This window comes from Phalaenopsis equestris, unplaced genomic scaffold, assembly GCF_001263595.1.
Source record: "Phalaenopsis equestris unplaced genomic scaffold, ASM126359v1 Scaffold000840, whole genome shotgun sequence".
NCBI classification, from domain to species: domain Eukaryota; kingdom Viridiplantae; phylum Streptophyta; class Magnoliopsida; order Asparagales; family Orchidaceae; genus Phalaenopsis; species Phalaenopsis equestris.
The window spans coordinates 2,910,152-2,927,410 of NW_018165280.1; the positions used below are offsets into that span (position 1 = coordinate 2,910,152).

The 17,259-nt window shown below is 33.4% G+C and overlaps 1 protein-coding gene across 3 annotated transcripts in view; it reads left to right on the forward strand.

The window, feature by feature from the left end:
* The window catches only part of LOC110031601 (probable serine/threonine protein kinase IRE4), a 73,129-nt gene extending 56,311 nt beyond the window's left edge, over positions 1-16,818 (forward strand). For all 3 annotated transcript variants that reach the window (XM_020734876.1, XM_020734877.1, XM_020734878.1), the window contains 7 exons: positions 1,397-1,448; positions 1,550-1,606; positions 3,067-3,222; positions 8,963-9,037; positions 9,129-9,210; positions 16,139-16,225; positions 16,488-16,818. In XM_020734876.1, the coding sequence (XP_020590535.1) occupies positions 1,397-1,448; positions 1,550-1,606; positions 3,067-3,222; positions 8,963-9,037; positions 9,129-9,197 (409 nt within the window). In that variant the 3' untranslated portion in view covers positions 9,198-9,210; positions 16,139-16,225; positions 16,488-16,818. The remainder of the gene's footprint in view (positions 1-1,396; positions 1,449-1,549; positions 1,607-3,066; positions 3,223-8,962; positions 9,038-9,128; positions 9,211-16,138; positions 16,226-16,487) is intronic.
* Positions 16,819-17,259: the final 441 nt, after the last annotated feature.

Below are 17,259 nucleotides of genomic sequence, written 5' to 3' on the forward strand. Positions count from 1 at the left end.
AATTAGGAAATTATTGAATGATTTTGGTTGGCTCAAACTCAAGTCCACAAACACTTGATGCATAAATTTTTACATGAGTCACCTACAAAATATAGCCCAAATGCAAAAAATGACTTGCTACTCGAGGTCTTTAAATATAATAAGACTCATAAGAAAATAAAATTATCAAAATAAAATGTCACATAACTAGTAACAATGACATAAGTGATATGGTAAATGAGTTCTAAAATGACTCATGCTTCACCCTTAATGACTTTAAAATTGTCACAGAAGATAAGGTGAAGATGTTGATAAGAATATCACAATTACTTACAATAAGGGCTTGTTTGGGTGCTTGGTAGTGGCACCTGATGTGGAGCTACGTCAAACAAGTCATTTTAAGGAAATAGGCTCTTTTGAATGTACTTAAATTTTTGTTACTCTTTTTGGGGTGGGTATTTTAAGTGTTGTTTTGTTGGGGCTTAACTTCTTCAACCTCTATTTTTTGTGTCATTTTACTATAATTCATTGTTGATTTGGTTTTTAATATCATAAGTCAAAATATAATGAACCAAACCGTTCCCAAGTGTTTCAGTGTTTTGCGGGTTTAGGCAAGTTTGCATCTTATTTATTAACCAAATCTTTCTTATATGATTTTATTTTTTGTGGATGTCTTAGGTACAGATGATAGTATGACAATGAGAAGGTAACTTAGTTTCGAGTTCTACTTTCAACTACATCACATAGGGATAAATAATATCTGCTTATTGCCCCTCCCCAACTCACACAAACACAAAAAAAACACATAATGATTAATTGTGTGTTTGGGGTGACAGTGTGTGTTATACCATAGTTTTTTTTTTGTTTGTGAAAATTTGCGTGCATTCTCAAAAAACTGTTTTCTTCCATTAGACCTGGCTATCTGTGATAACTGCTAGAAAGCTATAATTTTACTTTTCAATAAAAAAAATTGTAATAGCCACCGCAGATTTTTAAAAAACAACTTTTTCAAACATTTGCAACTACCCCAAACAGACCCTAAGTGTTGCTTAAAGATTTCTAAAAGGTACTCTCAATGCTAAAAAAATGGTTGGAAGTTGCTCGATTTTGTAACTGAAGAAGAAAATTATTTTTTCTGCTTTTGTTTCTTTTTTGTTTGCAGTTTGTTCATTCCTTTTGTAACTACAATTACACATCTTTCATGATAGGAATTTGAATTTGGTAATCCTTCATAAATATTTATGTGTAGATTAGTGCAAGCTTATTTAAACATTCACTTAATGAATACTAAAAAATTGCACATACTTAGGGGCATTGGAGAGCTTTGCATTCACTTTGAATCTTCTATATGGGATCATGAAAATTTGTTATTTTATCAAATGCTACTGAATATAAGTACGTTACTCATTTACTGCAGATTACTTGTTCAAGAGCCAGCCCTACGTCTAGGTGCTAAAGGTGCATCCGAGGTAGGCTTAATATTTGCAACATCATTCTTTAAAAGTTGGCGAGTCCTTATGTAGAATTTACCGGGGTATTGAAGATATTCATTTTACTATTCTTCTTTTAGGTGAAGGCACATCCTTTTTTTAAAGAAATTGATTGGGAGAATCTAACACTGCAGAAGGTTCGTGCTGATAATGATCTTTAAGTTGCCACTTGAGTATATAACAAATATTTTTCGTCTTTGCAAGTTGTATTTGAGATAAGCCCTAGCCTTGTTGATGGGAATAATTTATTTCTTGTACCAAATTAGTTTGGCCTTTTTGAACTCTCAAAATGCATATTAGAATTACTGATATTCACCTCTACCTCCAAAACTAGTCATAGTTATTTGACAAAATTTTTAGCCTGGTCGTCGACTACCTAACGCAACCCCGCACTTGTCACATCTGGGACCCAGCAATGGCTGTGTTCTATCCCCAAAACTAGGTTTTTAAACAAGCCCTACAATGGGTATTTGTTCTTCTTATTTTAAACACCAACTTTATAAAATACACATCGTTTTTGACATCTCACTTATCTTGGTCTTTTTGTTGTCCCTATTCTTGATGTCTTACTAAGCTGCTATGACATTTATTGAAATTTATTCACATCTTGTAAGTATTCTATTGATCACGATTCACATTTCTTTTAATCCAAGTAGATCTTAAAAGAGGTCTACATGCCTGATCTTTTTGTGTTGACATTGCATCGTTATGGGGAACAACAGACCAAAAGCTTGTGACCAAAATAAGTTTGTCACTTTTATTCATGGAGTAGCTCATTCTAAATTAGTTAAAGCAATAAATTAAGCCATGAATGGTTTTTCGATTGGTCGATTATGAAGTTGAGTACTTGTTTTGGAATAAAAGCTTAATTCAGTTCATGCATTCTGTGGATCATTTTTTTTCTTCTCACTCTCGAGGATTACTTTCGTTTTAGATTCTCTCATTCGATGGTGCAAAAATCTCCCTACGTATAAAATAAATGATAAAAATGGTGCGCTAGCATTTCTTTCACCACCTTCTGGTCTCTAAAAACTCATCTTTCTTCAGTTCTTCTGTGCAAGTGAAAGAGCTTACATCAAATTGACTCTTCTTTTTTGTACTTTTATGGGTCTACTTCTAAGTAAGAGTGTACTCCTATTTTTTCTCTTGCATTTTCCATTTTTGCTAACCTGGGCTCATTTTTTTTTGGCTCAAGACTGTTCGTACTATCAAATTAGCATCTTACCATTCTTTAATATTTCTCATGTGATATTAAAATATTTTAAAACTTGGTTCATGTTCAGCTTTGACTCGATAAGAAAATAATTGAGGGAGCTTAAATGAATAAAGCACTCGACTCGACTCAATTTATTTACAACCCTAGCTGCATATCTAAATGAAGCAGATGTGCTATTATTGTTAACATCTTATGCACTTATATAGCAGCCATTAAACCGGCATTGTAATTGGGCCATTTGCTAACCTGCAATAGCATGTCAGATAAGCAGCTGTAACTATATCTAAATTATGTTTATTTTCCTCGATACATGAGGTGAGGTTCATTCATCTTAACTGTGCTTGTTTGTTCGTTTAAGGAATCTACTGTTACCTTTTCCAGGCCGCTTTTATACCACATCCTGAAGGTGAAGATGATACAAGTTATTTTATATCACGAAATCCACCCATTTCTTGCCAAATGGAAGACAACGGAAGTTCCAGTTGCTGTATCTCAAATGCATACAATTCTAACTTCGACAAGGATCCTGAGACCAATGTTCGTATACGTTAGTTTTTTTAGTTATGCAACTTTTTTTTCAAAAATTTGAGTATTGATCCATGTTCTTGATTATTTTGAAACACATTTATTTATTTATTATTTATTGAAACATGTTGATGGGGATGTTTTTTAGTAGAATTCAAGTTCGATGGTTGAATGGATGAATGCATTGGGCCTATTGTGTGATAGAAAGTACCACTTCAACTTCAAGGAAAATTTTAAAAGATGATGGTGAGATCTGGAGAGAAGCATGAAACTAGGTTAAGTGTTGTTGAGATGAGAATGCTTAGGTGGATGAGTGGCTTTTCACTTAGAGACAAAATGTTGAACGAATGTATGCGTGACAGGGTTGGTGTAGCTCCAATGGTAGACAAAATTAGATAAAGTCGTCTTAAATGGTTTTGTCACATTAAAGGTAGACCTTTTGATTATCCAATTAAGTGAGAAGATGTCTTAGATACAACTTATGTTAAGAAAAGTAGAGGTAGATAAAAAAAGACTTGGGTATGTTGTATAAAAAATGATATTAATTGATTAGAATTAAATGAAAATACGATACTCAATAGGAGAGAATGTAGAAAAAGGATTCATGTAGCCGGCCCCACTTAGTGGAAAAAGGCTCTTTGTTGCTATTGAATCAATACTACAAATTCTTTGTCTTGCATTGGAATAGATAGAAATTATATCTAAAATGATGCATTAAGGATTTTAGTTGATAAGCTTGTCATTTAGCAAATTCTAACATTTAGTATTGCTATTTCATACGTGCTGGCAACAATATTATTTAAAATTATCTTCCCTAGAAGAATTACTTATTTTTCAAGGGCAGCGGACAGGGCATACAATATACGAACATTGGTACAATCTCATAATTGGCTTTATTAAAGCCTTGAACTGCTTTTGATGTATGTTTTTTCCTGTGTATGTTGACAACCTTTGCAATATGATTAGATCTCAGCAGTTTCTTTTGCTTTCCTCCAGCTTTCCAAATATATCCTAATTACATTGTTCTTTTGATTCTTCCATTCTCTGTTCATCTATTTGTAAGTTTCTTTGTTCAAGGCACCTGCAATTGAAATAACTATTTTAAATTTTTGTCGAGCTAGTTTGATTAATTATTTTTCATGTGCTAGTAACATGAGATGGTTATATTTAGTAAAACCACTTAATCTTGAAATCACAGCTCTCCACTAGTAACTTTCAATGTCGTTTGAGGCGCCTATTATGTAATTCATCATTGTAATTATCCAATGCAAGTGTTTGGGTAGGCTGTGTTTTCTATTCATTTATGTTGAGTGATTAATTTGATGTTTGCTCTTTTTAAATGCAAGCATGTTGAGTAATAGACATGTTACATTTTTTGACATCACTTTTTCTTGATTCTTTTACATTAGCATTGTCTATTTACCTGCTATATCTTCTATTTTTGTTATATATATCCCATTTACACTATCTTTTTTTTTATCACCTCATTTTTAATATGTGCTCCCATCATTTCTACAATTTAGTATCATTTCTTTTTTATTTTAGTTTTTTTGTATCATCCATTATAACTTTTTTATTTAAAACTCAACTTAACTATGAATGAATATTTGATGCTCAAACAATATCTATTATGCTGCATAATAGACAAAATTATTGTTTTTTTAAATTTACATAGGTTCTCAAGGGTGTTATCTTTTCCAATAATCTAACCAACATTGTTTTATGTCATAACCTTATTGAACCCTCCAAATCAAAGCATGGGGTGTAGTGGAGGCAGTAATCGAATCAAATGTAAATTTCACCAACATCCATCCAGACTTTTAGTTACAAGGGTCAAATGGATAGAAAATTAGTTTGTTTAGATTTTCATAGGTTGTAGATCATATTTTTTCATGAGCATCTATTGGATACATTATAATTATTAGTATGAATGCATTCGTAATTTATATCGTCAAATTTGATTTTAGAATTTTTAATGAACTTCTTAGATGATCAATATATATTAAAATTTTTTTATTTAAATCATGTGCATTTTTTGTCTATGATACATACCAAATTATACACCCTAAATACTAAATTGAAGGATAAAATTGGCGTCTGATTATGACTCCACTTGCTTTTTTTCCTTAAAATAATAGTTGTAGTAAGACTATTCAAATATAGTCTATACATGATAATCTTTTGAACTTCCGTGAGTATCAATATTTATAAGGAAGATTTGTGTACATACTGCTCAATTCCTATGCATTTACATATGTAACACATAAACTTCAATTTTTATGAACATACCATCTTACTTGTACATGAACAGATGTATTTCATTTTTTAAAAGTTAAAATGGTGGTTTTTTTATGTGATATGAAAGATTTGAGTGGTAGAAATGTGAAAGATAAAGTTTAGGTGTTAGATATGTCAGAAAATAAGAATTGGGTGGTGTGTAGGTAAATGTTCCTGTTTATAAATACGACACTTTTTGATAATTAAATAGGTAAAAGACTCTATCAAAATAAGCATGAAATATTTTAAGAAAATAAAATGCTATTGTCAAATGTCAATGTTAAATTTTTAAGTCTTGTTAGATGTTGGTATCAAATCACTTTTAAGCATATGCACATAATAGCTTAATATTATTATAGAAATTCACAAATGTTTGACCAATGCAAAATTTTCTTCTTATTTTAGAGACTAAATATCTCTCTACAAATATTGGATTCTCAGCGTAGACTTTCTTTTGCCCATCACCCTTGAACTTTTTTATGCCGTCTAATAAAATAGCAAGATCATTATTATACTAATATCAAATTTTAAAGCATAAATCTTACTAAAAAGTTGAAATAATTTCAAATAAAATTGTTACCCTAAAATAATTTCTTTTTATACAGCTCTGTATACAGCTCCCTAAGCCCAACAGCCTTAATACAAACTCAAATTGCGGAGAGAAACATTAAAATTTGATAGCTCTTCTCTTCTTCTTTTTCTTTTCCTCCACAAACCGCTCCTTCTTGTATTTATTTTGGGGTTTGTATAACTATTTGTATGTAAGTAATTATATAGTCATACTTAATATTTATTAATACAAAAATCACAGTTGTCCCTTTATGATCAACCAATGCATGTCACAGAAAGTGAATTTGCTAAAATGGATGAATAGTGCCTTTTTTGGACACTAACAATAATTGAAAGCTTTGAGAAAAATGATTTATTAGTAAATTTATTAATAAATACTAATATACTGACATGTATTATATACATAGACATCAAAATGTTGAATACCAAATGTAGAATCTTATATGAATGTTTTTGGTTGAGGTATAAATTGGTTATGAATTTAATGAATTCTGATATATTAAATTTATTTAAGGATAATTGATATTTTAAAATAAATCTGAAATTTAACTTAGAATAATTTAGAAATTTATGAGAAATTTTTTATAAAATTTCATATAACTAACTGAATCATTTTGGTAATTTCAAGGTTTTAGGTTGTATGTTACCTTTTTTGAAATGGTTGAATCAAAATAAGATTTAAGAAAGTTAGAATATTCTTGAATTTTTGTAGATTTATGCGATATGATATTAATAAGAATTAGTGTATGTGTATGAATTATTACTTGAAGGATTGAGGTAAATGTTGAGATAGTGGTTTAGTAATAACATCTATACATTTTTTGTAAGTGTTTATATTTCTGAATTATAGTATTAATATTGATTTCTAAACCGACTGATAGTAATTTTAATCATGTTTTGCTATATTTTTAGAAATATTAGCTATATTTAAATGAATGTTACAAATCTCTTAGCATGTTTAAACAAATTACATATATTGATTATCATAGAAAAATATTGAATGTTATGAAAATGTGAATGACTTGAACTAGAAGGACGTGCTTGTCTTCATTGATGTTGACTGATAGAGTTCACCTCCCTATGATACTATTTGGGGATATTAAAATCCTCGTGCACATAAATTAAAAAGTGATGTTTATATTGAATTGCTATAAATTCTACATTTGAGATGTTCTTGAAATGATTGTAATATATAAAATGATATTGAATAGATAAGATATTGTACAATATTATAGAATGTTTTGAAACTTCTTGAATGGTCATTTTTTAATATATAAACTATTAAATGATTTTATAATAATTCATTGTATTTGACAAATAAGCATGTTGTTTTCTATTTTGTTTATGTTACTATAATTTTAGGGATACAGGTATTCACTAAATTAATGATAACTCATGAAAATTTAAATTATTATTTTTTAAGATAAGGTTTAGTGATAAAAAAAATGTCTAGTAGAAAGTTTTTTGTCAGAGGCGTATCCAAATTAGAGGATGGTGTTTACATTTATAACTAGTTTACTTTTAGATTGATTTAAATTTTGTTTGTTAGTGGCTCGTTTAATTTATTAAATAATTAATTTTAGCAGTTAGTAATATTAAGTGAAATTGTATTCATTATACGATTGTTTGTGATAATTCTAAGCCCTCAGGCTGAGTCGTGACAAAAGCAAGACAAGAGCAATGCAAATTTTGAATGAAGAAATGAGATGGCCCTTCAAAGGGCAAATTGATGGTCGGTGAGTGTGGAAGAATAGTGTTGTGGTCCTAGCATTTATTTGGAACGATCCCACTTGATTTGAGAAGCATAGGCTTTCCTCATACACCGGAATGTGGCAAAGCAGAAGCCCACATGAGAAGAAGCCACAGACATGGGCCAATAGCAGGAGCATGTAGTTGTAAGGCAAGCAATGGATGCAGAGGTGTTGAGGGGAACAAACGTGCCATGCATTTGGGCGATGGCGCAATGTTGGGTTGAGGCTTAGGTTCTGCTCATTGCTGGGTCCAAATTGAGGCAATATGCTATGGGTATTATTATAAAGTAGCCTATGTTATTACCATTACATAGTGTTTTTTGTATTCTTAAGTTATTTTCTGTTCAATGTTTCGCTCGACTTCTTGTCTGGGTATAAATGCCATCTATATGGAGGTTTTCTTTTTATTTATAAACCCCTTTACTTTAAGAAGTCTTTAAGTACAAATATATTAAAAAATTTTAAAGCACTATAATTTTTTTAGATGATGTTTGTACGTTAAATCTATATTAATATCAAAGTGTAGTATTGTTATAATATAATAATGAAGTTAAACTTTAACCACTGGAGGTACAGGATTCTTGACAAACTCTTTTATAAAAAATCAATATATACTTAATATGAAATTTAGTTTTGCTTAGCAATTTAATAAGCACTTATCTTAGAAAAATTTAAAATTACACTTGTATATAACATAGAATAATATATTAAGCTTATTCTAACAATGCTAAGAAAATAATGATATTCGATGAAACTTAAAAGAGCAAGTAGAAGAAGCTCATTTAAAAAATCGAAGGTTATCGAGCAAGGAAAGATCTAGTGGTTATAAGGAAACACTGAACTGGACATGAAATTGTTTTAGGCTATTACCAATACCTAGGCAAGCCATTATGTGATATTGAACTTTTATTGTCAATGGGACTACTCTATATATGTAACATTCCAAACTAATTGAACTATTAAGCACTCATGTTTAAAGTGAAATTTTTTATGTATCGGTTTTCCTTGAATGGTTGAGAGGTCATTCACATTTCTGCAAATTCATTACAAAAGTTTTAAAAAAATGTTTTATGATTGATATTGGTTGTCATGTTTCCTTTTGTTTATCTGTTCCTATCCTTTTATTGTTTTCTTATTTACTTTGTTTTTTTCAGGTTGGAGAAGAAAATGAAAAGAAGTTTGATCCACAAGTTAGAGTAGATTTTACCTCTCTCAATTTTTCATTTAAGGTAATTCATTTGTTTGATAAAGCTAGCTTAGTTATATATATTATTTTCCTTGCCATGGAGATTGAAAATTATTCCTGCGATTTCTATGCAGAATCGTTCACAGTTGGCTTCAATGAATTTTGATGTTCTCGTTCAAAACGGGAAAGCTTCCAAGGGCTAATGTCAGGTCAAAGGTTCGTCATCTTATACCCAGCAATGTTGGTTTTATTGGTTTTTCACGCAGCCAGTATCTTGTATAGAGCAAGAAGTATCACTATTTGTGATGTTTTAATGAACACGAAGCATCTTTATTTCTTACCCAGCCAGTTAAGCCATAAACTTATTTGTATCTTTAATGATTTTGCAGTCATGTTTGGTGCTGTGCTATTTTTGTTTTGATATTTATGTAACATTTAAACATAATCATTTACTTCTATGAGATTTTGACACCATGAAATTATAACTGTATGATATGTGGATTGATAGAAGATAAAATATAGAAAATAGTATCGATAATATTGTTAGCCATTTTTTAATTTGTGTCAAGATATCTCATTTAGTAAATTTTAACAAGAACAGGTCAGTATAAATTTGTAACTAGGGTTGTCAATGAACCAATGCAATTGATGAACAATTTGAACTTGACTCAATTATACTCGATCATGTTTGTTCACGTTAGTAAATAAATAAGTTTGAACATTTTCTAAAAACTCTAAGACTAAATGAATTAAATTCAAACATAGATCAATTTGCTTATTAATGTTAACAAACAAGCTTCTTGTTCAAAAATTGACATGTTAAATGTTTTATATTTATGTGTTGAGATTGTATCCAATGTAGGGTCCTATTTGTAAATAAAAGAAGTCTAGCAATTTTTTGTAAATCTTGTAAGGTTCTATATAAGCCCAAGTCATTAATGAAATGACCAAGATTTGAAGAGCATTTACTTTTATATGGTATTAGAGCCAAGCCCTAGACACCCAGTTTCATTATCGCAGGGTTCAATCACCAACTATATCTAATTGCCATTACGATTCCGTCGTCGCCTTCCCTACAAGTTTTGATCGCAACTCTCTCGTAGAGTTCAATCATGAAGTTGCGGGATTCTTGGTTCGAAGCCTTCCTAGCAAGCTCTTAGCACGGCCGTGTTGTGAGCGAATGGAGGCTTCAGGCAAAAAAGAGCAGGGTCGCGCGTGAGGCAAGGGCATAAAATGACTTTGACGCAACTTGTAGTTTTTTTGTGAGTCCCGCGTCAAAGGGAGTGTAGATGACTTCTTTTTGTATGTGATAGAGCTGAAGGAGTAGGGCCGCAGGCTGGTTTGAGAGCTTGTAGGCTTTGGTTGGTTGATTTGCACTCGAGGCAGGAAGTAACAGGTGAAGGTGACTTTTTAGGCTTCGCCGAACGCCGAACTTCGGGGCAACTTTGTGTGAGAATGTCAGGAGGAGATGATGCAGGAGATAAAGACGTGGAGTTTTTTAGAAAGATAGATTCTGAAGTTTTGAAGGTCATGATCGGGCTCATATATGGAACTAGCATCTCGACGAAGGCCACTATCTTGACACATGCTTTGATGTAAGTGAAGCTGGATCTTCCTTCCGTGGATCTGAAACTTAATGGACCGGTCACATATCTGAGATCTCTGATACTTGATTTGGGGTGCAAGAAGGGTAGATCTTTGAACACAATAGTAATTGATTTTTTGCATGCAAAAAATGTGAATGAAACATGAATGTAGAAGCTCTAATAGAAATTGATGGTTGAACCCAGTTCTAGTTCATTTGTATCTAAATAATAGTAATTTATAGATAACAAACTTATCTATCAATCGTCGTGTATTTAGTTTAGTTTCATTTTAAGAATTGTGAAGTTTTCAATATGATCAGGATTGGGATTTTATTATTATTTGTATGACCAAAATCTTTGGACCGGGTTCAATATCCTTTCCTCTCCTCGATGCGTCTTCTCCTCGCTGCTTCTTCTCCGTCGTCGTCGCCGTTTGGGAAAGTCTGTTTCGCCGCAGTCCTTCCTCATCGTCGCCGTTTAGAAGATCCGCCACTCTCCTTCCTTCGTCGTCATCGCCTCTCGTCTTCTTTCCCACCACAATTTTTCATTCCTCGCCGCAAGTCTCAGGCTCGAGCAGAAAGTTCGCCCTCTGCTTGACTTGGCAGGTGTTATAGTTTCTCCTTTCGGATTTTGCTCTTTCGTCCACTAAATTCGCTGCTCTTTAGTCGCGCCTCCCTCTTCTGTCGAACTTCGGATAGATCGTATGCTACTGCCCTTGTGGGTGTTTATGCCTGAGGTACTCCTACATTGTGCACTTTCCCTCCTTCGTTTGAGTTGGCGGAGGACTTTAAGAAACCTGGTAGGAAGAATGAGAGCATGCCATCTTTTTTACAGAAGTTGAATGTATTTAACTTGCTTCCTCCTGTCGTCTGAATTTGGTCGGGAAATTTCTTTATGACCATCCCAAAATGGAGATTATTCGTAAGGAATTTGAGCTTATGTATTTTGTTACGAGTGAAAAATTGGACTTTTAGATTAAAGACACATTCTTATTCAACAATAATAAAGATGATTACACACGATTATTTGCTAGAAGGGTAATCTGGATTTTGACCCACAGACGGAACCACTAATTATTCCAGTTTGGATTCACCTCCTTGACCTGTAATTTCGTTATTTTACTCAAAAAAGTGTTGTACTCTATAGTCTCAGCTTATGATAAGCCGCTCAAAACAGACATTCCTACTTTTAATCTTTTCGTCTATTTTTCAGAGTACCTGTTGAAAGAGACATCACTTCAAATACTTCTGAGTAAATTTAGTTAAACACATAGCACCATAAATATTGACAAAATGTTGTGATTGAGTCATTCTCCTTGTATTGTTCGAACTGTCGTATGTTCGGTCACTCCAGTTCTCAATGCACCATTTACACCCAGCTCAGACCATAGAAGCAAAGTGCTCTACCAGAGGCAGTAATTTCCCCTCCTCCTGATCTGCTTCAAGTTATTGACACTATTGATCATCAAAATGATACCCCTGAAGATGTCACTATCCTTACAGACAATATGTCAATCATTCAGCCTCCAGACAATGTTGTAATTTCCCCGTCTTTGGAACCTCCTTTCGTGTGGGCGAGTGAGACATTTCAGATTTCATTTGCCTTAGAACCTATCATTGAGGTTGCATGTGGCAATATTTCTACTGCTTCTTTACCTCCTCATCAAGTCTGGCAAGATGTTAATGTTACTCAGGCACATGGGATTCATAATGTGCAATAACCTACACCCATCCGACCACCTTTGGACCAATCCACTGATCAGATGAGTCAATCATCGGATCAGGAATTACAGATTTACACATCCAGGAGGAAGAAAAAGAATGAAGATCTACTTAAGCTCAGGAATTTGATGGATGATATTGTGGTTACTTCGGGTAATGGTACGCACCTCACTAATTTGTTAGCCGACTCACTTCCGAGAACTAGAGTCAGAGGTAGGACTAAATTGGGACGTCCTAGGTTTTTTTTACGCTTTGATGATTCTGGTTTTTTTATCTTATATGTAATATTTTTTTTTTAGATTCTGTTTGTGTTGTATCCTGTGGGTTGGGTGCATTTTTTTAGACCCACTCATAGAACTGTCGACACTTAAAAGTTGGAGGGGTGTTGCCCGTAAGAAGCTGTTGGTCATCGGAATCGAAATCTCGTCACCCGCTTCAGAAGGATGTTTAATTTACATATACATATAAGTTTTTAAGAAAAATATGAAATCAAACTGACCCCATACTTTTCACAGTTTAAATGAAAGAGCATTTTACCTCGAATCTTGTATCTATCCCGAGTGATAAACATAAGACTTGAGAGTGAGATTTGATCAAATAAACTAAGAAATATGTGACATCCGTTTGGTCTGCGAAAACAATTTTATTTGCCGACAAGTTCCCCTATTTAATACAAAGAATTAAATACGGTTTATATTAGGCTGGGTTCGGAAAAACTTCCTATAAGGGTAAACTCCTATAGTTAATTACATCTTAAATGAACGAAGTCAGTTAAGAAAACTCTCGATAAAAATCAGGGAAGACTATCTTCAAAGAGGTCAAAAGTATAAGACTTTTCAACGAAATCAGACCAAAGAGTGTCAAATGAGAAAGACTCAAATTCAGAACATTCTTGAAGAATCCAAATGAGGAAGAACTAGGGAAGGTCATAGATCCGAAGGTGAACCTCGGTGATTTCCCAGTTTATCCTATGGTTTGGCTTCAGTTTCAAGAAGAAATTATTCAAGTGTTTCATCCTGCCAATTTTATTTAATTAGGGCTTATATTTGCGTGACACGGTCACACAAGTCGCCTCACAGATATGAGGGTTTACGTCATATCGGACGACAACCTCGGAACCTAGAACGAGTTAAGGCTTAAATTGCATAGTCTGGCTGTGCAAAGGCTTATGCATAGTAATTGCATAGTCTGGCTGTGCAAAGGCTTAAAAGATAAAGTGAGGATTTATGTCGCGCTAAGCAAACTACTTTGAAATCCTATAGTTTGTTGTTTAATTCTAAGGAAATATTTTGTTAATGTAGACATATTTTACTGTTGAAGATGGTCGTGCTGCCTACTGCATTTGCTCCAAGCTCCTCGTCATTGCATCGTCGAATTTAATATTTAAGTTGTTTAAGGTTAAAATAATGTAAAAAGTGAAATCACCAATTTATCGTGGGTACTACCTAGGAGCTGCTACTGGCATCCTAATCTAGGGGAGAGTATAAAAGAAAAGCATGTTAATGTGCAATGAAATCATGCACTGTTAATGTGAAAACTGTACATCCGACAAAAGAATGTACACTGAAAGATAAAATAAGCAAACTACACTGGGCATGTGTGTGTGTACTGTGTGTAGGAGAAACGAAATAAATGAATAAAAAAGTTGGAAAAAGTCGAAAAGGAACATTCCGTAATAAATCCGAAAAAACAAAGTTCGCTCGCAATCCAGGCGGATCCCTAGAGGGCCGAACCGAACTCATCCGCTTCTCCTCGCCGATCCCTCTTCTTCCTCGCGAGAGATCAGCCTGCGGTCCCTTCCGCGTGCATCTGTACCCTGGCTAAAGGCTTCCACGCCGTGTCACGCGAGCTGCTCCCCTGCGAAAAGCTTGCGTGAGGAAGAAGAGGGATCGTCGACAATCGGGTCAAAAATGACAGTGCAAATGATGTGAAATGTGGTGATTGAACGTGTCGACTGAACGAATCACGAAATTTGCGCGCGCGAAGATGCAAATTGTGCAAAAGGCTACCCTTAGGCTTAATGATCCTATAGGAACTCCTTTTGGGTTCCCTCATGTTAGTTTCAACCTCCTACGTGCTAGAGGTCAAGAACTACATGCAAAACTTCAAAGGAGTATAGAGGCAGTTTGGATTTCTAAAATGAGGGTTCCATTTCTAAGGGTCTAAGATAGTCAAAGGAAGAGTCCTAAGGCTAGATCCTAAATCCTAAGAGGAAGACTAGACCTCACTAAAAATGAGGTCAACAACAGCCTATCTGTATCTTTTCTTCCTTAATATAATAACCCTTGGCTTTATATATATAAGTGATATAAGAATTTATGATATCATACAACTCAACCAGTGCCCTTTATTTTCGCATTTGCTGCGTCGCTGTGTTGCTTAGGAGAAACTTTGAGTGAAAGCTCTCGCCTCTCGGTCTCGGGTTGGGCTTTTCTTCATCGGCGACAACGTCAATTTCCTTCGCCTCTTTCGCCTCCTCGCCGGTAAAGGAGTAATAGTTTCTCACTCACTCTTTCTTGTGGCTTCTAAGTCGTGAGTCGTGACTCAACTCTGTGAGATCTAAATTTTTTCATTTAGTTTTGTGAGGTTTTTTGGCTAGCCCTCTCCTATCTCTCTTTTTTATTATTTGAGAAATTATTATCCTTGTTGAAGGCAAGAATGTATGGTTTTTTTATTCTCTGATTACTGGTTTGGGTTTTGTATATTGGTGTACAAGTGGCAGGTATTCATGCTATCTGGGTTTATGGTGATGCAGTGCTGCTATATTTTTTTAGTATCTATTTTAGATTGGCTCTTTACGAAGTGTACCTTTTTTATGGGTTGAAATGTTCCAATAGCTATTTCAAAGGGGTGGATTCTTTAAGAGAAAGTTGTTCAGCTTCCACTTCGACAAGATCACTTTGCCCCTCTGAGAAAGTGAATGCATCATTTATGTTCAACGCGTCCACCTCATTTGTTCGGGCATGCTAGTCTATCTCATGATCATTGCCCAAGGGCTTGTTAAACTTAAAGTGGACTGTAAAAATGATTTTAATCTATTAGAATTCTGAACACTTTTGTTTTATAAGACCCATAGACCACATCGCCTCACTGGAGTCAGTGGCCTGTTTATTTATAAGACCCTAAACATGAGTGCTCTTTAATATCTGGACATCAATCCCTATTACTACAGTGACCATCATTATTTATTGATGGGTTGACCTATATGTTACTAGTATATTAATTAGACACGAACATTTTGAGATACGCTATCTATCCACTTTGTTTTCCACTACCCTGCCCGTTTTAATAATATTTTTAAAGAACGCCTCGCCTTGATAACCAGTCCTTTTACAAAATGCTCTTTTTATGACATTTTCTCCTCCTTGACACTCCTGTCTGTCTATTCAACCCTAAGTGAGTTGGTGAGGATCTCTCAGTTAGTTTGGAGGATTCTCGTTTGAATTTGCCATATATGCTTGGCCGGGTTGTTCTTCCGACTGAGCCATCTTGTTGTATCATTAAACTGGCTCACGTTGCATCTTAATCCCTGCCCAGAGGTTTTGGTCATTTATTTCTTTATTTCAGCGTTCAAGAGGCTTAATAATTAAATTTTGGCATATTTATTATGTGTCAAGATGCCATGAAAATAAGTTTTAAATACTATTTATGAAATTATTATTTAAAGATGTCTTCAAACCAAGCAGATAATGTCTAATAGTACAAGCGAACCAAATTCGTTAATGACTATTGTTATAATTCTGCATAAAGAAAATAGAGAGAGCCCTACTTCTGATATCTGTCATATTTTTTTCTCCATGTCCTCTAGAATCTTATTTGTCTTGTTCATATGCTCAGGTGAATGCAGATGATGAAAAGGAGCACGGTTTGCAGGCCGGTTGCATTTCCAACTCCCCTCATTGACATTTTTAAGCAGTTCTAAAGGTTAGCTTTTATACCAACTCTTTCAAGGATGGTCATTTGGTTTGTAAATAGAAACATGTTTTATAAAATGACTTTTTTTTTTTTCAAATCCCCACTTTAAAGAAAATTCATAGAGTTAGTAGAGTCTGAAACAATATTAATATCTAATTACATGTATCCAAATAATGGATTTAATAAACTTTATTATCTCTTAAACCATGATTTCTGATCTCAAGCAATCAAATGATCTCTAACCATGATTTATCTGATGAATTTCTTGCAGTTGAATTAAGGAGAAAGAAAGTGGTAGCATCTTTGTGAATATTAAGTTTTTTTGTTACTTACACAAGCCAGGTATACCATGTACATAAAGCACCTCACCCAAATCAAACTAGTTTGCAGAAACTACAGGTTCTTAGAAATGTGCGCTGAATCAATTTAGGGTTCACATAGTGCAGAATTACATTTCATGTTCGATGAACACCAAAAGAAACAGCTTTGGTAGGTTTTTTTTTTTCTTTTATTAAAAATGTGCCATCGCATGTCCTTTTTTTTTTTTTTTTTTTTTTTTGTACGGTGTAAGAAATTTGACCTTTAATCATGATGAAAAGATGGGCGCAATTAAAACATTTTCATTTTTAAGGCTTTTTTTCTTTATTTTTTAAAAAATAACTGTTTATTTTTAATGCATTTTATTGTTTATTTTTACAAATAAATTGATTTTTTAATATAGTATATTTTATTTTAAAAAAATAATTAAAAAATAGAAAATAAAATATAAAAGTGATTTCGGCTCTGAAGTCTCTGCCAGTTCCTTTCTCGAGAGTGCACTTCATGCTATTTGATGGCGAGAGTGTATTCATCATGCTGCTTGATAAAACGCCATGGGCAAATTAATTATGATTTAAGAGTAATTTTTTTACTAATTTGTTGTTCATAAAAATATTCAAAATTAAATTCGAAATTTTAAAAAATTATATATCTCAACGGGGCATGGGCTTCCATTCGCCAGTCTTGTCAAGGAGCAAGTTAATGTATAAAAGAAAATGTGTTGT